Genomic DNA, 26,752 nt, shown 5'->3' with positions numbered 1-26,752 from the left:
CTCCAAATTCAGGTGGGAGTGAATATTGGTAAGCATATCTTTATGAGGATTTATGCTTTCATTATTCTTGGAGATAAAAACTTGGGAGGGACATTGCTGGGTCATACAGTACATTTTTCAGAAACAACCAAAATGGTTTTCAAAGTTGTTATACCATTTTATGAGTCTAGTAGCAGTGAAATCAGTTAAGTCCCAGTCCCATATTCTGACCAATACTTGAATACATTTGCCTTTTAAATTTTAGTCATTAAGTGAGTGCAGTGACATCTCTGATTGTAATCTGCACTTCCTTAATGATTCAATGAGATGGTGATACAGTGACTGTAATAAGGGCTCTAACATAATACCCTTGAGGATGATCCAGGACCAGGCTGTGTGAGGTTCTATTATACACAGGGTTACTATGAGTTGCAACAGACTCAACACCACTTAACAATGACTACTACAAGTACTCATGGTGCTCACTGGGTTAAACAGTGGGCTGCTAACTGCAAGGTAATCAGTTCAAACAACACCACACTACAAAGATGAGCCTGCAATCTACTCCTGCCAAGATTTATAGTCTCAGAAACACCAAGGAGCAATTCTGCTGTGATCTGCAGAGTTGCCAAGAGACAAAAGTGACTCAATGAAAATAACTTTAATTACTAATGATGTTGAGTGTCATTTTATGTAGTTATTAACCATCTGCATTATCTTCCTTGGTGATGAGTCTGTTAAAATAATTTTTCAAAATTATATAAATAACTTATCTTATTAAGGTGGATGAAATCTATATATATATTCTAGATACAACTGATCTGTCTGATATGTTTTACAATTATTTTCACCTAATCTGAAGATTGCTTTTTCTTCTGCATGAATTTTTCAAAGATAAAAAATTGTTAGTTTTGAAGACGTCCAATTTTTTTTTTTCTTTTATAGGCGGCATGAGTTTTTTGTCCTGTTTAATAAATTTTTGCATAACCCAAGGACATTAAGTTTCTAAGGCTGTTTCAAGATTTTGTAGTTTTAGTTCTTTTGTTGTTTTTGTTAAGTGCTATCGAGTTGGTTTTAATTCACAGTGACCCCGTATAGGGTGATGAGTTTGAACCACCAACATTGCAGGCAGCAATCCAAGTGCAATTTTCTGCATAAATTGAAAATAATGTCCCTTCCTCACTAAATGTTTTGACAGTTTTGATGAAAGTTATTTCAAGCTGATATAATAGGTCTATTTCTGGTCTTTCTTTTCTATGCAATGGATTTATATGACTATCCATTTTTCTTTTTTTTTTTTCTTTTACCAATAATAGAAAATCAATCTTTTAAGCATTATAATTGATCTTCTAAAATTGTTTAAAACTGTTAGATATGCAACATCTTTTAGATTTCAAAATAAGATTGAGTCAATTTGTCAATTTCTATGAAGTATGCCAAGTTTGTGTTTGAGATCGCACTGAATCTACAGATTAATTAGAAGACAACTGATAGTTAACAGTACTGAATCTCTTGATCCATGATTACAGATTATTGTGATGTGCTGTCGTGTCAGTTTTGACTCATAGTGACCCTGTATAGAGTTTCAGAGGAGTAGCTGGTGAGTTTGAACTGATGACCTTGTGGTATACAGTCCATGAATGTCATATATCCTTCCTTATATTTAGCTCCTTTTTCTCTCAACAAGGATTTATGATCTTCAGAGTAGGGTTTTTTAAATCTACTAAATAGTCCATGTTTTTTATGCTATTTTATGTCATTCTCCAGTTTAAATTCCAATTGTGTGTTCTTAGCATTACAAAATACAACTGATATTCATATATTGACTTTGTATCATACCACCCTGCTAAACTATTTTTTGTCTCTCAAAGCTTTTTGTTAAAAGAGTACTTACAGTCTTCTAGATAGATAACTCATCTACAAATGAGACATTTCTTCCAATCCATTCCACATGTTTATCTTTCTCTCTTACTCTCTCTTGGTTTTTTTTTTTTCCTTCCCTACTTCTTTCCTTTCTTTTTTCTTGCCCTATCTGGACTAGAACCCCATTCTAGTATTTAATTGAATCAGTAAGAGCTGATATTCTTGCTGTTTCCTGAACACTGGAGGAAAGCATTCAGCCCCTCACCATTATGTTAAGTTAGCTGAAGGACTCTGAAGTGTTTTGTTCTGGTTTAGACCCACTACTCAGATTTTGTATTTCCACCCCAGATATACAGAGTCAGAATCTTATTTAAAAATCATCTGGAGAACTTGCTAAAATGTAGATTATGAGTCAGTATGTCTGGAGTGAAAATACAAATTCTCAGGATGGGGATCAAAACAGATGAAACAGTAAAGACACCCTGGTTAGTTCTAAATTTTTCCTAACTGTCCTCTGTCAAAATGAGAGTGTTCTCTACTCTCATTTCTGAGAGTTTACTGTGAATAAACGGATTGTCGTCACATCCTTTTTCTACATCTATTGGGTTTATATTGTTATTGTTAAGTGCTGTCATGTCTATAAATAGGGTGAATTACACTGATTCATTTTTGAATGCTAAACCAGTCTTGTCTAGACAGACTTACTTATCCACAGTGTATTACTCTTTGTAAATAACATCAGATTTAATTTGCCAAAATTTTGCTTCAGAATTCTATGGGAAATTTTATCTCTTCTTTAACTTTCATGGAAAATGTACAGAAATGGTATCAGTTCTTCCTTAATTGTTGTTGTTGTTAAGTACCGTGGAGTCGGTTCCGACTCATAGTGACCCTGTACAGGGTTTCCGAAAGGAGCTCTGGTAGCATAGTGGTTACGAATCGGGCTACTAACCTGAAGGTTGGCAGTTCGAAACTACCAGCGGCTCCACGAGAGAAAGATGAGGCGTTCTGCTCCCGTAAAGATTTACAGCCTCGGAAACCCTGTGCAGGGTCACTATGAGTCGGAACCGACTCCACGTACTTAACAACAACAACAACAGGTTTTCCGAGGCTGCAAATCATTACAAGAGCAGAAAGCCTCATCTTTCTCCCGTGGAACAGCTGGTAGTTTCGAACTGCCGACCTTGAAGTTAGCAGCCCGATTCGTAACCACTATGCTATCAGAACTCCTTATTATTAGTTTTTCATTAATAGTTTGGTATCATTCATCAGCAAAATTATTCATGCTGTTGAATTTCCTGGTAAGAAACTTTTCAACTCAAATATTTTTCTTTAATATAATTACAACTGTCTAGTTGTTCACTAGTGATTTCCAATATTCTGAGTTTTCAAGATATTTGTCCACATTACGACTGTCCTCTTTTATTGTACAAAAGTTGGGAAATGATGTCTCCTTTTAACTCCTTATATTGGCAATTTATGTCTTCTCAGTCTAGATTAAAGTTTATCAATTTTGCTGACCTCAAAAAAGCAATTTTTTGGTGTCATTATTTTGCTCTATTGTTCTGATTTCTACTTCACTAACTTCTGCTCTTAACTTTGTTATTTCATTTCTTAACTTTGGGGATTTAAATGCTCATCTTCCCCCTCCAATTTCTTGATGAACAACCTGATGTCATTAAACATTTTTTATTGTCAAATTAGGTGCTAATCATTTTTCTGCTAAGAACTGATTCTAATTTTTATATATCTAATTTATATCTAATTCTGCTAAGACCTGAATTCTAATTCTTATATATCATGTTTTAATTTTTAATTAGCTTTCAATTTTGATGCAGTAATTTACTTGATATGGCTCTTCTAGTAATAAGGTTTATAACTTATACCTAGTGACAGAGTGGAACCGTGCAGATGGTGTATTTCCTATTTTCCTAATGGGACTTGAAAAAAAGTGAGAGAATATGTTGGTAGACTGTAAGATTCAGTTGTAAGTGATTGTTACAGGGTTAATTGTAATTATAAAAATGTAGAACTCTACAATGGGGCAAAGTTAATTTTGCCATCCTGCTGGGCCCATACTATACCCAGCAGGATGGCAAAATTGACTTAGCCCCACCTTGGCAACATGAGTCCCATTATGCTTCTCTGCTTGGCCAACCAAGTTAGTTCCTTCAATCACTTTTAGCAGTTCTGTTTCTGTAGCCAAGAGAGACCCCTGGGAGACCATGGTAACACTTCAGTTATCTTTCTTGCATCTGGATTCTGCATCTGGCTTAACTCTGTCTGATCCCAGGTTCTTGGAACTGTAGCCAGTGGTCTACCACCTGACATGATTCACCAGCTTTCGCAGCATTGTGAGTCAATAAGCTATTTTCTGATCTGCAGATCTGGATAAACATCTGAGAGACAATAATCCTCCAAAATGACATCTGAAATACAGATTCAGGACTTGCCAACTGCAGTAAAGTTTATATAATATGGCGATTGAAGCCATAGTCCTCTTTTATGTGATGTACTGTACATTGTAGCCTCTATGCCTATGATTACGGTCCCATTTGGGCATGAGATGTTAATGAGCAAGGTTGTTATTTTTGTTAGGTGCAATCAAATTAGTTTCAACTCACAGAGACCTAGTGCACAAGGGAACAAAACAACGCCCAGTTTTTTGTGCCATCCTCACAATGTTATGTTTGTGCCCACTGTTTCTGACACTGTGTGAATAGTTTTCCTTGAGGGCCTTCCTTTTTTTCATGACCCTCCACTTTACTAAGCATGACTGTCCTTCTCCAGGGACTGATCCCTCCTGACAACATGACTAAAGGAAGGATGAATTTTCCCCATCCTCGCTTCTAAGTAGCATTCCAACTGTTCTTCTTCTAAGAAAGATTTGTTTGTTGTTCTACTAGTCCTTGGTACTTACATTATTCTTTGCAAACACCACAATTCCAATGCATTTATTCTCCTCCAATCTTTATTCATTGACCAACAGTCACATACAAATGAGGCGACTGAAAATATGATAGTTTGGGTGACATGCACTTTAGTCCTCAAAGTAATATCTCTGTTTTAACACATTAAAGAGGTGTTTTACAGTAGATGTGCCTAATGCAATATCTGGTTTTGATTTCTTGATCACTGCTTCCAGGAGTGGTTATTGTAAATTCAAACAAAATGAAGTCTTCACAACTTCTATTTCCATGGATCATGATATTATTTACTGGTTCAATAATGAAGATTTTTGTTTTCTTTACATTGAGGTGCTGTGTATACTGAGGAATTAAAGTGAAATTAAAGATTAAGAACTAAGAATTGGAGTTATGGTATAGGATAAGAACTGGATGAAAAGGTTGATTAGAACCCCAAGGTTGGCAACTCAAACCCACCAGCCACGCCTCAGAAAACCTATACAAAGTTGCCATACGGCAGAACCAACTCGACGGCATTTTACAAGAACAACAAAGATTGACTGCTAGAAGAGAAAAAGATAGGAAATACTGATTAAGATTAATGACTACAGCCTTCAGTGTGGATTGCATCTCAATATAAAGTAAACAAAAACCTTTACAACTAGGCTAATATGCAACATCATGATAAATGGGGAAAAAGATTGAAGTTGCCAAAGACTTTAATCTAGCTTGGACCCACAATCAACACTTTGGAAGCAGCAGCCAAGAAACCAAAAGATGTATTGCATTAGGCAAATCTGCTATGCAAAACCTTTAAATTATTCAAGAACAAAGATGTCAGATTGAGGACTAAAATGTGCCAGACCCAAGTCGCAGTATTTTCAATAGGCTCATATGCATGTGAAAGTTGTACAATGGATAGGGAAGACTGCAGAAGAATTAATGTATTTGAGTTATGGTGTTGGAAAAGAATACTAAAAGTACCATGGACTGCCAAAAGAACAAACAAATCCATCTTGGAAGAAGTGCAATTAGAATGCTCCTTAGAAGCAAGAATGGTGAAACTTCATCTCACATACTTTGGGCATGTTGTCAGGAGGGATCATTCCCCAGAGAATGACACCATGCTTGGGAATGTGGAAGGTCAGTGAAAAAGAGGAAGGTCCTAAAGAGACAGACTGACACAGTGGCAGTAAAAATGGACTCTCAGATAGCAATTGTGAAGATGGTGCAGAATTAAGCAGTATTTTGTCCTGATGTACTTAGGATCATCTTGAGTCAGAATAACTTGACAGCACCTAACAACAAGGATTATGGATTAAAGTGGGTCTAAGAATTGTAAGGAGCTCTGGTAGCATAGTGGTTATGAATCGGGCTGCGAACCTTAAGGTCAGCAGTTTGAAGCTACCAGCCGCTCCGCGGGAGAAAGATGAGGCTTTCTACTCCTGTAAAGATTTACACCCTCGGAAACCCTGTACATACAGGGTCGCTATGGGTCAGAACCGACTCGACGGCACTTAACAATAACAACAAGAATTGTTACAAATCAGGCTGCTAACCTCAGGGTCAGCAGTTCGAAACTACCAGCTGTTCTGCAGGAGAAAGACAAGGTTTTCTGCTCCCATAAAGATTTACAGCCTCGGAAACCCTATGGGTTGGAACCGACTCCACAGCACATAACAACAAAGGATTAAGGTGGAGCTAAAGTGTAATGATTAAGGTGGCAGTAAGGATTATGGTTTGTGGTTATGAATTCTGGTGTTGGAAAAGAATATTGACGGTACCATGGACACTCAGAAGAACTAACAAATGTGTCTTCAAAGAAATACAGCCGAAATACTCCCCAGAAATGAGACTGGCAACACTTCTCCTCTTTATCTTTGGACATGTTGTGAAAAGGGACCAGTCCATGGAGAAGGACATCATGCTTGATTGATAAAGTAGAGGGTCCGTGAAAAAGAGGAAGGCCCTCAAGGACACAGACTGGCATAATGGCAGGAACAATGTGCTCAAACATAACAACTGTAAGGATGCGGCATGACCTTGGCAGTTTTGTTCCATTGTGACAGGGTCACTATGTGTCAGAACCGACTGGATGGCACATAGCAACAACAGGGATAAGAGATACCCCGCCTTACTAGAGGATGTGACTCAAGTTACCACAATTAGTTTTCATTGAAAATTCAGTCTGAGTCCAATATATAGGAATGCTTGGGCAAAATTTGCTCTTGCTCTAGGTTCTGCATCTGCCTCATCTCATCTGACCCCCAGTTTGTGGGACTTGGAGCCTATTATCTGACCTGATTTAACAGCTGTCATAGCCATGTGTATCAACAGCCTGTCATTTAACTTGACAATATGGGTTGCACAGTCTCTGCAAATCATGTGTGCAGAGAATCCTTCAGACTGATGTCTGCACCACAGATCTGGGACTTGGTGGCTTCCACAAGTGCTTGAGCCATTTCCTTGAAAGAACCCTGGAATATGAAGGGAGGGAGGATTGGTGGTTGATAATCAGGGATTACTGAGTGCTGTAACATATTAGAAAACTGAGACATTTGGGATATCTTTAACCTTCGCCACATAGGAAGCAACTCGAATTGATCCTTCTAAAAGAAATTACTTTTGCATCAGCCTTCACAAACATGTGAGCTGTTTTCTAAGTGGTCTATGAATTCTGTTAAGTGAACTGCAGTGAATAATGCTAAATTGTGTGGGATAAAACCGAGGGGTGAAGTAGTAGTTGGTTTCAGAGATGATGGAGTGGTACAGCATTTAGGAAAAACTGGAGATTTGGGATATCTTTAATCTTTACCTCACAGGTACAAATCTTGGTTTATCCTTCTAAGAGAAATGATTCATGTAAGAATATTTTGTAACCATTTATTGATTTTTCTTTGTAACTTGGATTATTTAAAGGTATATTACTTAGTTTCCAAAACTCTGAGGATTTTCTAGATATTTTTCTGTTGTAATTGTTAACTTAATTCTATTGTGGCCAGAAAACTCACTTTGTATTATTTAAATCCTTTAAAATGTATTGAAGCTTGTTTTGCAACCCAGATTATTGCTTATTTTAGTATATGTTCCGTGTACACCTGAAAAAAACATACTATTTTTTAAGGAGCACTGGTAGCATAGTGGTTACGAGTAGGACTGCGAGCCGCAAGGTCAGCAGTTCGAAACTACTAGCTGTTCCACGGAAGAAAGATGAGACTTTCTGCTCCCATAAAGATTTACAGCCTCAGAAACCCTGTACATACAGGGTCACTGTGAGTCGGAACCGACTCCACCGCACATAACAATAACAACAACAATTATAGGTTTCACTATTCTATAAATGCAGTTAGAAACAATTGGTCGATCTTCTTGTTGTGAGGTGTCACCGTATTAATTCCAACTCATAAAGGCCCTAGGTACAACCGAAAGGAACACTGCCTGCTCCTACACCATCCTCACAATCGCTGCTACGTTTGACCCATTACTGCAGTAACTATGTCAATCCAATCACTGACGGTCTTTTCTCTGCTGTGTTGACCATCTAACTTTGCAAAGCATGATGTCATATTCCAGGAACTGGTTCTTTTGGACAACATATACAAGGTAAGTGAAATGAAGTCCCACCATCCTCACTTCTAAGCAGAATTCTGTCTGTATAGCAGATGGTGTTTTACAGACAAGTGTTGTTCAAATCTTCCAAAGCCTTAATGATTTTCTGCCTACTTACTTTGTAGAATAAAACGGGGTGTCAAATTATCTGACTATAATTCTGGATGTGCCCTTTCTACCTTTTATGTGTGTCATCATTTCAGATATTTTAAAACTCTTATTGTTTTTGTTGTAAGGTGCCATCCACTCGGTATTGTCTCAGAGAAGTTACGCACAACAGAATGAAACACTGCCCAGCCCTGAGCTAACCTAACTATTGTTGCTATGCTTGAGTCCATTGTTGTGTCCACTGTGGCAATCCATCTAGTTGTGGGTCTTCCTTTTTTTGCTGGCCTTCCACATTACCAAGCATGATGCCTGTCTCTAGAGACTGATCCCTGTGATAATATGGCCGAAGTATAAGAAAAGAAATCTCAGAATCTTGGCTTCCAAGGAGTATTCTTACAGTACTTCTAACAACACAGATTTGTTTTGTTCTTTTGATGTTTCATGGTACTGTTAATACTCTCTTCTAACACCATTAATCAAGTGCATCAATTTTTCTGTGGTCTTCCTTATTTATTGTCCAACTTTCACATGCATATGAGGTTACTGAAAATATCATGGCTTGGCCCAAGTGCACCTTACTCCTCAAACTGACATCTTTGCTCTTGAACACTTCTTGAAAGAGGCTTTGTGTAGCAGATTTACCTAATGTAATAAGTTGTTTGATTTCTTGACTGCTGCTTCCATGAGTGCTGATGGTTAATCCGAGCAAAATGAAGTCTATGACAACTTCAATCTTTTCTCCATTTATCTTGATGTTATTTATTGGTCCAGTGGTGATGACATTTGTTTATTTTACATTAAACGGCAACCCATGGTTCCTCATGAGCACAGTTACATGTTCCATAATATTCATTCCATAATGTTGCCCACAGCATGACATGATCCACACAATTGAAAGCCTTTGAGTAGTCAATAAAGCACAGATAAACATCTTTCTCTGCTTGCAGCCAAAATCCATCTGATGTCAGCTATGATATCCCACATTCCAAATCCTTATCTGAATCCAACCTGAACCTTTGGCAGTTCCCTGTAAACATACAGTTGCAGCCGTTTCTTATTTATCTTTAGCAAGTTTTCACTTGTAAGCAATATTAATGATAATGTCTGATGGTTTCTGCATTCCACTTGGTCACCTTCCTTTGGAATGGGCACAATTATGGATCTCTTACAATCATTTGACCAGGTAGCTGTCTTTCAGATTTCTTGGCATAAATGAGTTAGTGCCTCCAGTTTTGCATCAGCTTGTTGAAATTCTTTAGTTTGTATTCCATAAATTCCCAGAGACTTCAGTGCACCTTGGACTTTTTCTTCAGATCACTGACTCTTCATCATATTCTATGCCTTGAAATGGTTCAACATCAACCATTTCTTTTTGGTACAGTAACTCTGTATATTCTTCCATCTTCTTTTGATGCTTTCTGCATCATTCAATACTTTATCTATAGAATACTTCAATATTACAAGTCAAGGCTTGAAGTTTTTCTGCATTCACTCAGCTTAAAGCATGCTGAGCCTGTTCATCCCTTTTGGTTTTCTAACTCCAGGTCTTTTTAATGTCTTTTCAAGCTTCACTTTGCAATTTTCTATTTGGCTCTTTTGCCTCCTTTCTTCCAGTTGCTTTAGCATCTGACGAGCTAGTTTCAGAGTCTTTCCTGATATCCATCATTTTGGTCTCTTCTTCCTTCTTGTCCTCTTAATGACCTTTTGCTTTGTATGATGTTCTTGATGTCATCCCACAACTTTTCTGGTCTTTAGTCACTAGTGTCTAATTCATCAAATCTATTCTTGAAATGATCACTAAATTCAGGTGAGATACGTTTCAAGGTTGTTTTTTGGCTCTCATGGACTCTGAATTTTTTCCAGCTTTAGCCTGACCTTGCATATGAGTAAATGATTGTCTATTCCAGTTTGCCCCTGATCTTGTTAGATTGATTAAAAAAGAACTTTTCCACCCTATCTACAGATGTAGTAAATTTTATTTCTATGTATTCGATCTGGTTAGGTCCTTTTGTACCATAGTCATTCATACTGTTTTAAAATGGTATTTGCAATAAACAAGTCATTGGTCTTGCAAAATTCCATCATATAATCTCCAGCATCATTTCTATCACCAAGACCATATTTCCCAACTACTGATCTTTCCTCTTTGTTTTCAACCTATGTATTCCAGTCGCCAGTAATTATCAATACATCTTGACTCCATGTTTGATCAATTTCAGACTAAAGAAGTTGGTAGAGTTTTTCAGTTTCATCATCCCTGGCTTTAGTGGTTGGTGTATAAATTTGAATAATAGTGGTATTAACTGGTCTTCCTTGTTGGTATATGGATATTATCCTATCACAAACAACACTGTACTTCAGAACAGATCTTAAAATATTCGTTGTGATGATGAATGTGACACCATTCCTCTTCAATTTGTCATTCCCAGCAAAGGAAACCATGTGATTGTCAGATTCAAAATGGCTAATACCAGACCATTTCAGCTCATGAATCCCTAGGATATCGATTTTTATGCATTTTATATTTCATTGTTGACATCTTCCAATTTTCTTAGATTCATACTTTGTACATTCCATGTTCTGATTATTAATGGATATTTATAACTGTTTCTCTTCCTTTTGAGTTGGGCCACATCAGCAAATGAAGCTTTATTGAATTCGTATCATCATAGTCAACTATACTTTGAGAAGGCAGCTCTTCCCCAGTCGTATTTTGAGTACCTTCCAACATGAGGGGCTCATCTTCTGGTATTGTATCTGGTGCTCTTTATCATGTATCAATATTCAATACTCTGGTGCTGACAGTGTTCCACTGTTATTCATACGGTTTTTTAAGCATGAAATATTCAGAAGTAGTGTGTTCCTCCTTCTTACTAGTCTGTCAGCTCAGCTAAGACCTATCTACCTTGAGTGACCCTCCTGGTATTAAAAATAACTGTTGCATACTTACCAGAATCACAGCAACACACAAGCCACCACAGTATGTCAAACTGACAGAGAAGAAGTGGTAAAAAACTATTAGTACATAAAATTTTTAAATGTAATGTCCCACTGATGAATTAATCCATTTATCACTGTAAAATTACTTTCTTTATTCTTGGCAACATTCCTGCTCTGAAAGCTTCTGAGATTATAATAGCTCTATAGCTTCTTCTTTGATTAACATTGTTGTTGTTATGTGCCATTAAGTTGTTTCTGATTAATAGCAACTGTATAGTGTTTCCAAGGAGTGGCTGGTGGGTTTGAACCACCAACCTTGCAATTAGCAGTTCAGTGCTTATCCTACAGTGCCACACCAAGACACCATTTGCATGGTATATATTTTTTCTTTTTTAACGTATTTGTCTTTTTATTTAAAGTGATTTTCATATAAGCAGTGTGTAGCAGAGTTTGTTCTGTATTTAAATCTAATATGAAAATGGTGGTTGGTGGTTGTGTGTGGTAGAATCTGTTCCTACTCATGGCAACACTGTGTATATAGTTTCCAAGTGAAAGACCAAAAAGACCCCAACCAGAAAAATTCCCTTTTAAAAGAGTCAGTCTCCCTTCCCTAAAGAAATTCCTTCCCACAACCCACCCTAACCGCCAAACTGCTGGTGCCAGCTACTGTTAGAACCCTCCCTAACTGCCAAACCTCTGACACCACCAGCCTTTCCTAGATAAGAGCCAATCAGCTTGAAGGTGGTATGACATCACGAGAATCTTCCCCTGACTCTCTATAAAAACGCCTGTGTGCCTGCTTTCTGGGTCGCCATCAATCCAGATGGTAGGTAGACCCACTGCATGCAGTGTAACTTGAGATCAATAAACGCTTCTGCTCATTGCATATGCGAGGAGAGTCTTCTGTGGAGAAGAGTCTTCTGTGGGGGACACAAATTCGGGCACAACTTAAGTCTGTAAATCTTGGAGGCAGTTGGTGGATTCTAACCACTGACCTAGCAGTTATCAGTCCAATGTGTAACTAAGAGCTGCCTTTTAAAAGTGTTGCATTATTTATATTTTTCATATAATGTGATTATTGATCTGGTTTGATTAAATCTATCATGTTCTATTGTGGCACTAAGGGATAAAGGTCCGGATCACAAGGTCAGTTTGAACTGCAAGGTCGGCAGTTCAAAGTCACCAGCTACTCCTTGGAAAACTTATAATACAGGGTTGCTATGAGTTGAATTGACTCAATAGCATTTAGCAACAGGAACAACTAGTGGTAAGGTTCTTATACTTCATGTGTTGTAAGGTTCTTATATGATGTATGTTAACAGCTTTGGTGTTCTCAAACTATAAACTTTTTCTCCTTAATATAGAAACACCAGCTCTTTATGATTCGGTTCCCACTCCCAATGCTCCAGCCTAGTAATCACAGCACTTACCTCATCCTGTTTGTCTTTTCTCAACACTGACCCGTGCTAGCTATGGTCCAGTCACTGAGCACAGTTGTTTTATATATTTTATTCAGTATTAGTATTTTTTAATCAGTTTTTACTTTTTTAATATGGGAGAGTAAATCCAGCTTTGTTTCTTCTCTATAACCAGAGGCAAAACTCTCAGGATGTTTCTTTTGTATAAAATTCAAAATATCTCTAAGTATTTTGTTCTAGGAATATATTATGGTTTCAACTAAATACACTCTTGTCTTCAGTTGCTACTCCATTCTTAGTGTAAAGTGTTTGCTTGACACCCTAAATCAAGACTTAACAAAAAATATAACCTTACAATTAATACGATTTCAGCTATTTGTGATACTATGTATAGACTATACTATACTATTTTAAATACTATGAGTTTATATATTTTTGTTTCCTTAAATTAACATATGCCTGTCTTCATTTTGTGTTTTTTAAATCAAAAGAGAATATGTGAATGGAAAAAAAAAAAAAGAGAGAATATGTGTTAGTGGGAAAGGAAAATGGTTCCAGTGGAAATCTATCTTTAAGTCTCTAATCTCTCACAGTTCTCCTTAATACTAGTATGCTAAATAGAGCAAATAAAACATGCATTTATAAATTATTCTCAACTTCTTGAAGTGACAATCAAATCTTACCGAAAATATGAGACATCTTTAAAAATTTCAAGGAAAAATTAAATTAAAAGCTAATGGAATTATTCCTTAAACTTTTTGAAATCCCCTCATATAAACTGATTTCAACGACTCATTTTTCACTCAACATGTTGCTAATACTTTTAGCATTCTTAAATTGCTAATTTAACACAGAATACAAGTAACATCTCTATGAATTTGTATTCTGTGCCTTAAACACGTTAGTTTTACAGCTCAGTGTAGCTGTAAACGTCACATAGAAGACTTAAATTCACTACTAAATAATATGTGAAACACTTATTAAGTGAGACTAACAACTTTTATAAACTCTATCCCTTCTATCACTTCTTATGAATATAGAACTAATCAGTGGCTGATCAAAAACCTACCCAAATCCACTTCTGTCAAATCTGTTGTGGCTCAGAGACCCTACAGGATAGAAAGGAATTATCTCACAGGGTCTCCCTGGGTATCTTTCTCCTGTGGAGTGGCTCATGGGTTTGAACCACCAACCTTTTGGTTAGCAGCTGAGCATTTTAACCACTGCAGTCAGAATTCCAGTGGCTGACAAAAATCAATGAAACTCACAGAAGTTTCCAAGGTGTCAAATACTAATGTTTACTGCTGTCCACATGTCAAACTAATGAAAAATTTTACTTGAGGGACTCTTATATCAAATTAATGGTAGCGTAGTGGTTACGAATCGGGCTGCGAACCTTAGGGTCAGCGGTTCGAAACTACCAGCCGCTCCGCGGGAGAAAGATGAGGCTTTCTACTCCCGTAAAGATTTACACCCTCGGAAACCCTGTACAGGGTCGCTATGGGTTGGACCCGACTCGATGGCACTTAACAACAACAACATTCTAAATAAGTGTCCTTTTTGGAATGAAAGTGATTTTTTTTTCCCCCTCTTATATCCTTTAAGGAAAAGGGATATCTAGAAATGTGTTTCTTCCACACACACACACAAAAAAAACCTTCTGTAGAAAAGTGCTAAAGATTAAATTTATACATCTCTAGACAACACTTAACAACAACAACAAGTATTCAATTGGAGTCCTGTTGTGGCGATGTAGTTAATGCATTGGACTGGCAAAGTTGATTTGAACTGCAAGGTCAGTGGGGTTCAGCTCACCAGCTGCTCCTCAGAAACCCAATGCAGGGTCACTATAGGTCAAAACCGACTCGATGGCACTTAACAACAACAACAACAGTATTCAACTAGAGTCCTGGTTTAGCGCTGTAGGATAAACACTGGACTGATACCCACAAGGTCAGTGGTTCAAACTCAACAGTAGCAACTCAAAAACCCTATGCAATGTTACTGTAAGTAGAAACTTATTACATAACATTTAACAATAGAAAAATTATTCAGCTTGAACATTCTCCAGATTCTAACACTAGCCACAATACATAAATCCATGTTTCTGGTGTTTTGGCAATGTTTTATTTTATTGTTATTACTGATTATATAACACATCAGAACAAACTTTTGTTTTTTTAATGATTACAAAACTAATCTACAGCAATATGAAAATTAAAATAAATGAAAGTTCTGAAAAGCACTGACTCTAGGAATATAAAAGAAAAGGTCAAAATGCATTGTTGTTGTTGTTGCTGTTAAGTGCTGTCAAGTCGGTTCGGACCCATAGTGACGCTGTAGGTTGTTGTTGTCAAGTGCTACTGAGTCAGTTCTGACCCATAGTGACTCTCTATAGGGTTTCCGAGGAGCAGCTGGTGAGCTTGAACTGCGGACATTGCAGTTAAAATGGATTCGCAGTCTAGTGCATTAAGCCACAGCACCACACCAGGACTCCATGACCCTGTATAGGGTTTATTAATACATAATTGGTAATAATTCTAAACAATGCAAGGTAAACTATAGCTATATTTTAATTAAGACATCAGAAGTTAGAAAAAGTATCAACAAAATGCGGTATGGGAAGATGAAACGCAAAGAATTTGCAATAAAAATTGTAATGACTGCATGGTTTTTGCAAAAATTCTTGGGAAGTGCAAAAGGTCACTGTGTGATCTTATTTTTTTTTTTTTAAGTAGCTTATATAAATATCAGCCTGACACAAAGATTTACTGAAAAGTTAGTTTTTGATCAAGTTACGTTTCACACATTTGCAGAGGGAAAGTTTTTTAAATTATACACTAGAAGAAAAAAAATAATTTATCAAGGGTCATAATTTATCACTGTCAATAGGTCACGAAAAGTTCACCACTCTACTGAAATCTAAAATTTTAATGTAACAACCTTTATGGTTAGTCTACTTTAGGTCTGTAGATTCTTTATGCCAAGATCATGAAAACCCTGCATTCAAGTATTTCATCTCCAGAACTAATTTTCCCCCAATTAAGTACAAATTTCTGCATGGAAATCAGTCCTATTTTTCAAAAAGCTAATCGGCCTGTAACTAACAATACTTAACACCTAGTACGTAAAGGAGCTCTGGTAATGTAGTGGTGACGAGTTGGGCTGCTAACCTCAGGGTCAGCAGTTCAAAACTACCAGGAGTTCTGCAGGAGAAAGATGACGCTTTCTGTTCCCATAAAGATTTACAGCCTCGGAAATCCTATGCAGGGTCGTTTTGAGTCACAACTGACTCCAGAGCACACCACCGCCACCGCTTACTATGCCAGGCACTTTTTAGCACTTCACATGTTTTATCTCATTTAATCCTTAGAGTAACTCTATAAAAAATTACTATCATGTCTATATTTAATAGATGAGGAAACTAAGGGACAGACAGTTCAAGTAATTTTCTTTAGATCCGCAGCTCAAACTCAGAAATCTGGTTATGTTCTCAGTCACATTTTATTACAACTTTGTAACAACGTTGTTGTTCTTAAGTGCTATTGGGTCAGTTCCAACTGTATAGGGTTTCCAAGGAGAGATGGTAAATGTGAAGCACTGACCTTAAGGTTAGCAGTACAACAGGACTCCTATATAAGACTGCTAATTTACAAAATAGGAAAAGATGAAGCTTTCTGCTCCCACAATGATTTACATGTCTGGAAATCTTATACAGCATCGTTATGAGTCAGAACCAACTCGATGGCACTTGAGAACAACATTTACATTACAGGTATTCCCCAACATACCATAAATTATGATGAACTGCACTTACAGGTATCATTTTTGCATTTTGGTACATCTTATCATTAGTAACATGTTCTATATACAATATTATAGTCTTGGTGTGGCGCTGTAGGTTAATGTGACAGACTGCAAAGCTGTTTGAACTGCAAGGTTGGTGGTTCAAACTAACCAGCTGCTCCTCAGAAACCCTATTCAGGGTTGCTATGAGTCAGAATCGACTCGATGACACATAAAAACAACAACATCATTAGTAACATATTCTATATACAATATTGTAGTGCATAATTTGCCATTGTTATGTGGTGCTGTGCGTTAATGTGCTGCATTGCACAGTTGGTTTGAACTGCTAGGTCGGCAGTTCAAGCTCATCAGTCGCTTCAGAAACCCTATACAATAGGGTTGCTATGAGTGGAACCAACTCAAGGACACTTAACAACAATAATAACAGTATTCTCAGATAGAAAATGGTTGATGGTTATAAGCCGCACCGTCAGTTCTGACACCCTGCTGGTAGTTTCGAACTGCTGATCTTTAGACTAGCAGTCTGACATTCACTCACTAATGTTCACTGTTACAATTTACTGTTAAATTTACAGCTGTATAGCAAGCAGGTTATAGCCTGGTCTACAGTGAAATCTGTGTTGGCCCCATGTATGGAGTGTCAAAATGGTTAGAAAGTTGGACAATGTTCAACTCCTGCGACATATGATAAATGAACTATGCAAGCACCTGGCAGTCATTGTCACTGAATTCATTGTTGAGACACTGAAACCAGCATCATTGTAATATTCTTCAGTGGTCTGGAACAGTGTATTTTTCTGAAAGTTATTAACTAAAAGTTATGTATTTTTCTGAAAGTTAAGATGCATATGGGGATTTGGGAAAACAAATGCTCAGTTATGAGAAAATGCTACAAGCATTTGATCAGGATTGGTGGGAAAATCATCCAAATGGCAAGTACAGTAACTCGATATCACTGATGCTAAACAGCTCATAGAACACAAAGAAGGGAAACTGACAGATCAGGGTAAATGATTGTGTAGAAATGCTAAGGAAGAAAAAATTAATGAGGACGTGGAAGGAGAGAAGTTGTCAAAATAATTTTGCAGCAAAAGGATTACTTGAGAGGGTTGTTCTGTTTTTTGTTTTTTGGCCTAAAGTAATTCATGGGCTTCAATTGTTTCAAACCATGAACTCAAATGTTGTTCACTTTGCTAAAGTTGATTGGCAGAATGAGGAAGTAGTGAGCTATTACTGTGAAATATATGAAGTAAAAAAGTAAAGGCCCATACAGAATACTTCCACTAATTTTCTAACTAGAAAAGTGATCCCTATATTCCCATGGTTAATCCAGATGACACAGACTTTCCACAAGTAGAGTTATTATGGCAACTGTCAAAACACCAACCCTGTCTAAGTCTTCTTCATCACTGCAATACATTTTTATGATCTGTACATTTTTATGGATCTATATATTAAACTATATCTGTAAGTTTATAAATGTTATATATAATGATAACATCCCCCAAATACAAATAAAGATGGGATTTACAATGATACTAACAATAAAAAACAATACTAATAAAAATTAACCAAAAAGGAACTATTCAAGCTACAATAATCACTGGAACAGAAACCTGCCATAAGTCAGAGACTGTCCATACAAAGATAACCCAGGCAAAACTTATTTTTCAAAGGGTTCATCTAGAAAAACAATTTTTCAAAAGCTGATTTCTATAAATCTTTTTAGAAAATAATTTCAGAAAGGCCTTGAGTTATTAGCTATAATAACTAATGAAATGCTACAGGCAAACAAAGAAAGCTAAACTAAAATGACATAAAAAAATGAAACATTATTATGACAAACAGGTGAAAAAAATTAATATTTATAATACACTGATAAAAGGAAAGAACTGCAGTAGTTTAAATTAATGAGATGGCATCCAAATTTATACATTCAGCTTCAGATTTCATAAGGCAAATGCCCCCCAAACAATCATAGAGTTGAAAATAAAATGGGTACAAATCTCTGCTTAAAAATCTTTAATGATTTTACCTTTTGATTTCTGGGTAAATCTTGAGCACTTGATGGAGGCTTGTAATTCAGGACTAATCTTCTAAATTCCAAAAGATTGAATAATGACTGAAAAATAATAATAATAATAATTTAAGAAAACAAAGAAAAATCCTATTAACAGAACTTTAAAAAACATGACTAGTCTCAGAGATTTATTTTGCCAACTTTACTATACTAGCACAAAATTGTTGCAAACAGCACAAGTAGGCCCATTTTCTTTCCCTGAGAAAAAGTCACATTTCTTGTTTTTTTTTCTTATATACTATTTTTGAGTGTTGTTATTGTTGAGTGCCATTGAATCAGTTCCGACTCATAGAGACCCTGAACAGGATTTCCAAGGAGCAGCTGGGGAGTTTGAACCACCAACCTTGTGGCTGGCTCAAACTGACCTTGTAGTACCGTGCATTGTTGTTGTGATTAAAGTACCATGGAGTCTGTTCTGACTCATAGCGACCCTGTACAGGGTTTCCAAGGCTGCAAATCTTTACGGGAGCAGAAAGCCTCATCTTTCTCCCGCGAAACAGCTGGTAGGTTCGAACTGCCGACCTTGAGGTTAGCAGCCTGATTCGTAACCACTACGCTACCACAGCTCCTTACAGTGCATCAGCAGTACTTATTTTACTACAAAGCACAAAATCATACATAATGTAAAAAAGCATTACTACTGAAATCCCTGGTCTTTATAATTCTATGTGATTAAGAAGCAACTTCCTTAATAAACACAAGTCTAGAACTTTGTAGACACTGTTATGTTTACCTTGAGTTATGTTTGTATCATTATACTATAAAAACAGAGTACAATATCCAGCAATTCCAATCATAGGATCCAATGCATATACCTAAAAGAAGTATACTCAGGAAAGCAAATAGAAAACTGTTTAACAATGTTCACTGCAACACTTATTACAGGAACCCAAAAGAAGAAACAAATGAGATGTCCATTAACAGAAGAACAGATACACAAAATGTAATACATACATAAAATAGAATACTACTCAGACATACATGACATGAAAAAATGTCAAAAATATCACACTGATCAAAATAAGTCAGTCACAAAAGAGTAAGCATTTTCTTATCTTATGTATATGAAATAAGCAAATACATAGACACCAAAGATTATTGGTGGTTACCAGGAATGGGAGGAAGGAGTAAACAAGGAGCTTTACTTAGGGGAGCATTAAGAACATGTTAATGATGTAGGAATAATGTGCAGAAAAATAGCCAGAAAATATGTACACCTTGAAGAATATAAGAACTTTCACTGCACTGCAGATGTAGAACTTGTTGAATTGGCATGTCTTGTTTTTTTCTATCTTCACTAAAATCTTGACAAAGTAGTAGCATTTCAATCAGATGTCTATGCTTTGAGTCTGCCCTGAATAACCTTTTCCTTCTCCTTGAATACCTATTTAAATGTGTCTGCTGGTGAAATATTATTTTAGCTTCTGCTTGATTGACAAGAATGTTTTCTTTATTCTTGAAGGATACTTTTACTAGATGTAGAATTCTAAACTGTTGTTAAGTGCGTCGAGTCAATTCCAACAAATAGCAACACTCTAGAAGGGTTTCCGGGGAGCGACTTATGGGTTTGAATCACTGAGCTTTCAGTTAGCAGTCAGGTAGTTATAACCCATAGAACCACAACAGGACTCCTAAACTGGCAGTTATTTTTCCCAGCATTTTAAAGATAGCACTGATTTTGAGAAGTCAGTTAACAGTCTTCATCAGTCAATTATCAGTTATCATTCCATTATAAAAGCTGTATACATATATTTTTTCCTTCTAGGTTCTTTATGGGCTTTTTCTTATCTATGGGGTCCTGTGTGGCACAGTTTAAGATAACCAATGGACAAGAAGGTCAGTTTGAACTGCAAGGTCGGTGGTTCAAACTTACCAGTCCCTCCTCGGCAACCCTATACAGGGTCGCTATGAGTTGGAACCAACTAGATGGCACTTCACAACACCATAGCTTTTTGTTGTTTTATTATGATGTGTATTAATAGCAAATGAAACTCATTGTCAATGAGTCCATTTCAACTCAATGTGATACTATGTAGAGTTTATGAGGCTGTAAATCTTGTTAAGAGTAGGAATTTTCCTCTTTCTCCAGCTATTGGAATCGAACTGTTGACTTTGTAATTAGCAACCCAACATATAACCCATTACAGTATCTAGTATATTTCCTGAATCTAGTTTGATCATTAAACAGTTTTAAAATATTCTCAATAATTATCCTTCAAATATTGATTTTTCCTGTTTTCTTCGCATATTATGAAACAACAGTACGTTTCCCCATGTCCAAAATATTTCATAAACTCTTTAGTTTGAAAGCATTTTATGGCTTCAGTCTGAAAAGGTTCTTCAGAATGATATTCCCATTAACAAATTCTTCAGTTTTGTCTATAATATTACTAATACCCATCCAATAATTTTTTAATGTCTGCTCTATTTTTCTGTTTTAAAATCCTCATTTGTTTCTCCTTTTTTTAGATTTTTACTTCGACAAATTTTGTGTTGAGATTTGGGTAAAAGTTTACAGAGCAAATTAATTTTCTACTTAATAATTCATAGATATTTTGTTTTGTGACACTTAAATGCAATCCTAACAATGTAAAAGCATCCTTCCCACATACTTCTTTTTGTCTACTGTTCCCATTCCTCCTCCTTTCTTATCCCACCTAACTTCTGAGCTCTTGTCTCTAGGCAGATGCTGCCCTTTTGTTATCATACGTTGGTTCTAAGGAATGCATTTAGTTTCTCCGAAATTTGTCAGTCTCACTTTTGATTTCTCCGGCACAGTGATTTTTAGGTATGACCAATAATTCTTTGTAGGTACAATTCTATTGCCTCTTATTTTTCCTTTTAGTTTTCAGATACATCTGATCTTCTGGTATGGTGGATTATGAATAATTTAAGCACTAGACACTGAATGTAAAAAATTGTATCTCTATCAGAGATCATTTACATTTGTCTCTGGTAGGCAACTAGACTGGTATCATTTTGCAATCCCAGATTATCTTAATCCAATTAATTCTAAGGTGACTAGAAACTGGGATCTGGAAACCTCGATGAAGCCTAATCTTCCTCTATTTTTTCTTTAATCCTACACTTTACCTTTTCAGAATTATAACTAAATGTCTGAAGTATTTATAAAGACCCCCAAGTCTGTGGAAAACTTTGCTCAGCTTCGAAACTACTCAGCAGCCACTCCTGGAACTGTTGCAAAGAGAAAAATAAGCCTGAAATGCAGGCATATTTTCTGGACATCCCTTTTCTATTAGCGCTTAGTCTCAAAATTCTTTACTGCTATAGAGGTCAATGGCTTCAACAAATTGTTTTTCTTTTGTTTTTGGGGTGTAGCAAAATATGACCAGGAAGATGCGCTAAACTTAGCCTACCATTACCCTAAGTGTATTTCCATCTAACAAGTCACAGCAAGAAAAAAAAAAAAAAAAAAGTCACAAATCTTTATACCAAAAGTCACAGACATAGTATTTGTTGACATACTTTTACAAAAGGAGAGGGAGGTAAATGTCACTGTGGCTAAATTATGTTTGTGACTGATGAACATTGGGGGAAGTAAACATTCCTCCATTCAAACAAAGCTAAGGTGAATACTGAAAAATACAACAAACTAAAATGAAGTTTTGCTATATTCTTTCTAATGTTATTGCAAGGTGCCATCGAATCAGTACCGACACACAGTGACCCAAGCGACCTTATTAATAACAGAGGGCTAATGCACTGGACCACAAAGTTAGTGTGAACCACAAAGTCGGAGGTTCAAACCCACCAGTAGCTCCTTGGAAACCCTATACAGGGTTACTACTATGACGGACTCGATGACACTTAACAAAAACAACAAGTGCAGTGGGGTATGGGGGAATGCAGTGGCTCTGTAGGATAAATACTGGACTACAAATCAAAAAAAGAAAGATGAGGCTTTCTGTTCCTGAAAAAATTTACAGCCTCAGACACTCTTCTGAGTTGCTATGATGGAACCAACTCAATGGCACTTAACAAGTAGGATATAAGAGTTCAAAAACTTCAAAGCAGATGGTATAACTGAAAGTTGAAAGTGTGTATACAGAGCGATTAAATCTCCATGTCTTTCCTGAAACCCAGAATACTCTGACAACTACCCTCTCCTCTATAGAATACCAGAAATTTAGTCTTTGGAGACAAGCAGATGTTAGAGAGCCAGGCTCAGAAAATGTGTATCACGTATAATGTTGTGAAGAGAAGAAGGGGGATGAGACTCAAGTTAACAAATAAGAGGGGTAGCAAAAAACAAAAACTGACTCCCACTCTAAGATCTCAACTCTCTTTCTCTAGATCCACTTTAGGAAAGTTAGCAACTACACTTAAACTACAAAGAATCAAACTCCAGTGTAGCTTTGAATCAGAAAAAATGTTCTGAGGGAGACATTTCAAGTGGGGTTGGGGAGTGGACAGACCTGGTATGTTTGAGCACATAGAAAATATTATTGGTAAGATTTTAATAGAAATATTGAAACATTTAGCAATTTTTAAGAGTAAAAACTCAAACCCACTGCCATTGAGTCTAGTCTGACCCTAGATAGGGTTTCTGAGACTGTAAATCTTTCAGGAAACAGGCAGCCTCATCTTTCACCTATGGAGTGGCTGGCTGGTGGGTATGAACCACTGACCAACCAGCTCAATGTTGAGCCCATAGTGCCACTAGGGTTCATTAAGGATAAGTGGTGGTGGTGGTTGTGTGCCGAGTCGGTTCCAATGTATAGCAAATCTGTATAAGACTTCCAAAGCTGTAAATCTTTACAGGAGTAGAAAACCTCATCTTTCTCCCACCCTACAAAATGACTAGTAGATTAAAACTGCTGACCTTGTGGTTAGTAGCCCAGCTTATAATCCACTGTACTACTACCAAGACTTCTTAAGGATATGGGAAGGGGGAAGTGGAGAAGGCAGCAAGTGACAACGCCAAAAAAGCAAAGATTATGGAGTATGGTTCTTGTTGTTGTTATGTGCCATTGGTTTCAACTCAGTCTGGTCTTCCTAGGGTTTACTATTCACAAAGCCATAGCTATGTTGACAGATGAAGGAAAAAAGGTAATTCAGAGTAAGTTAAAAGGAAAGCTAAATGTAAGTCCGTCTTCTGCCTATAACTGATTGGAACACCTAAAATAGGGCTACAACGTGCCCAGTGAAGGAGGCTTCCTGAGGCACCTCTGTACTACATAAGACTATAGGTGGAATCCTGAACCATATCCAGAATCTTCAAAGATGGGAAATGTCCACTTGAAAGGACGAGCAGGAGTGGCTACAAGAACAGAAGATACTTCTTGAAAGAAAGACCAACGTGAAAAATACAAAACAACAGAGGCAGACTGACTGTTACTACAAGAACAAGCAAGTTGCTTGCCCAGGAGACATCAAGACAAATAGTCGGGTGCCCTCAGTGCAAACTCCCTTCCAAGACTAAGACACAATGGGAATACATGCTCTGATTGGTGACCACGTTCATCACCGATGAGGGGAAGTGAGGGGAAACCAGCAACAAAGCTGCAAATTAAGCCCTTCAACGTTCAATAGACTCCTGTGAACCCAGGTAGATACCTGGTTGTCCAGCAGTGTCCAAGTTCAGGGGACTCTTGGGACCAGAGTCAGTGACATAGCCACAGAGCACTAGAATGGAGAGTGAAGTGGAAGAGAGGGCATATGCACAAGAACACCCACAACTTGTAGATAATACCCACTTGACCTGGCTTCAATGACTGGATGATCAGAACTCAACTTGAAGAAGAAAGAAGAGGAAAAAAAGAGTAATCTGATGCAATTTGATGAAGCTGACCTACACCTATGGATGCAGTAGCTCAAAAGAAGAAACAAATCTTTACAGCGAGGATCATTCCCACCCCCTCCATACACAGAGTAGACAGGGATGGGCAACTTGGACATTGGCTACCCAAAATTGGCTACAAAGTCAAGAAGTTACTGGTTTACAAGCTTTCAAGAGGGAACCTAGATCCAGAGGGCCTGGAGGAAGGTAGAATCTCCACTGAGTAGTATCCAATCTGTCTAGGTGGGCCTGATGAAAAGAAATGCAGATAGGTCTCTTGTAATACAATAGTAAATAACTGATATCAGGACTGATTGGGAGGGTTGGAAATATAAAGGTAGACTCTTTTTGTAGTAAGAAGGGGAGTGATTAACTTTGCAGTTTAGGAGCAGAGGTCCCTGGGACCATTAAGGGAGAAGAGCAGATGTTCCAGAGAAGCAGTGATGCCTGAGATGGAGGTAGAGACGATGATGTGGAGAGATGGAGCAGCTGGGGACTTTAGACAGAGAGGGAGAGGGGCTGTGTGCTGATGACTGGGGGGCAGACTTGTAGGGTATACTCTTTGGTTGGTTGATGATGCATGGAGGAGATTGTAACCATGGTCAATGAAACGATGTATGAAAGGATTAATGTAAAACTAATGTTCTCCCATGTAAAATATCACATAATTCACAATAAAATATTAAAAAAAAAAAATTGTCACTGGTGACAACACATGTATTCATCACTATGAGCCTGAGAGTAAATGGCAGAGTATGGAATGGAAATATCCTTAATCGCCAGCCAAGAAAAAGTTCAAAAGTCACCCATCAGCTGGAAAATCGCTGCTTACAGTTTTCTGGGGTTCTCAAAGGCCAGTATTGGAACAGTATCAGGAAAACGGTTCAACAACCAACAGTGCTCATTACAGGGAGATACTCAACGAAGAGCTGAAGCCTAAACTTCTGATTAAATGCAGAGAACTGCTATCCAAGTGTGTCATGATCTTGCATAACAATGCACATCCCCCACCCTGGTCCACACACTGTTGACACTATGCAAAAACTTCATTTTGAGGTGTTAAAGTGTCCTCTCTATAGTCCTGATCATGCTTCATTGGACTTTCAACTGTTTGATTCCCTGAAAGCAACCTTTCTTTCAAAGAGGAAGGTTTACCTCTGATGAAGAAGTGAAACAGTGGCACATCTGTGGCTCACAGCTCATCTAAAACATTTTAAAATGAGGGAATACGAAAGCTTGTTGACAGACAGACAAGGTGTATTGAAAATCAAGGAGATTATGTCAAAAAATGATGTATTTGTCCTTTCTGAAAGTTAATTAAAGTAAATTTTACAGTCAAAAAAAAGGGAAGCTAAATTCTCCAGTATTGCAATGGAAAAATGAGCATAATGAATGGAAGAAGCAGATATGGCCATGGTTGCCTTAAGAAAACCCTATAAGGCAGAGAGGTTTCAAGTAAAGGACAGCTGTTTTCCTGTAAGTCTTCTAGTGCTACAGGACTTTTGGGTTTTTCTTTTAACTATGTATTTCTGTTTCTTGTTAAAACTATAAAAATTAAAGAGCTAAGAGCAAGTAATATAAGTAAACACAATAAATAATACCCTAATATCTACTTTAACATATTATCTTTTTCAATATTCTCATGTAATATATTAGATATTTTAGTTATCACTTTAATATAGTGATACAAGCCTAAGCCATGGCATTTTAAATTGCCTCATGCATGTGAAAAATAGACAATAAATAACAAAGGAAAGTAAAATTGATAGCTTTGAATTATGGTATTGGAGAAAAATATTAAATATACCATGAAGTACCAGAAGAATGAACAAATCTATCTTAAAGGAATTATACCCAGAAAGTTCCTTAAAAGTGAGGATGGAGAAACCTTTTCTCATATTTTGATACGCTATCAGGAGGAACCAGTCCCTAGAGAAGGACGTGATGCTTAGTAAAATAGATGATCAATGAAAAACCAGGAAAACGATCAACAACACAGACTGACACAGTGGCTGCAACAACAGAATCAAACCTAGCAACAAAGTGAGGATGGCTCATGGCTGGGAAGTGGTTCCTTTTGTTGTATGACCCAGAATAACTCAACAGAACTTAACAACATTCGTCATTTGGTGACAAACAGAAGTCCCAGGAGAACAGTGGATTACAAGCTGAGTTCTAACCGCAAGGTCAGCAGTTTGAAACTACCAGAAATATGAGACCTCTACTTCCCTCAAAATTT

General features: G+C 37.1%; 1 protein-coding gene across 3 annotated transcripts in view; it reads right to left on the bottom strand.

Annotated features, from left to right (window-relative positions):
• USP25 (ubiquitin specific peptidase 25) overlaps positions 1-26,752 on the bottom strand; it is a 211,135-nt gene that overhangs the window by 94,698 nt on the left and 89,685 nt on the right. For all 3 annotated transcript variants that reach the window (XM_006866444.1, XM_006866445.1, XM_006866446.1), the window contains exon 6: positions 18,669-18,755. In XM_006866444.1, coding sequence (XP_006866506.1) covers positions 18,669-18,755 — 87 coding nt within the window. The remainder of the gene's footprint in view (positions 1-18,668; positions 18,756-26,752) is intronic.

The sequence above is a fragment of the Chrysochloris asiatica genome, unplaced genomic scaffold, assembly GCF_000296735.1.
Source record: "Chrysochloris asiatica unplaced genomic scaffold, ChrAsi1.0 scaffold00091, whole genome shotgun sequence".
Lineage (NCBI taxonomy): Eukaryota > Metazoa > Chordata > Mammalia > Afrosoricida > Chrysochloridae > Chrysochloris > Chrysochloris asiatica.
The sequence above is the reverse complement of the archived record's forward strand: the minus strand, read 5'-3'. Positions and strand labels throughout refer to the sequence as shown.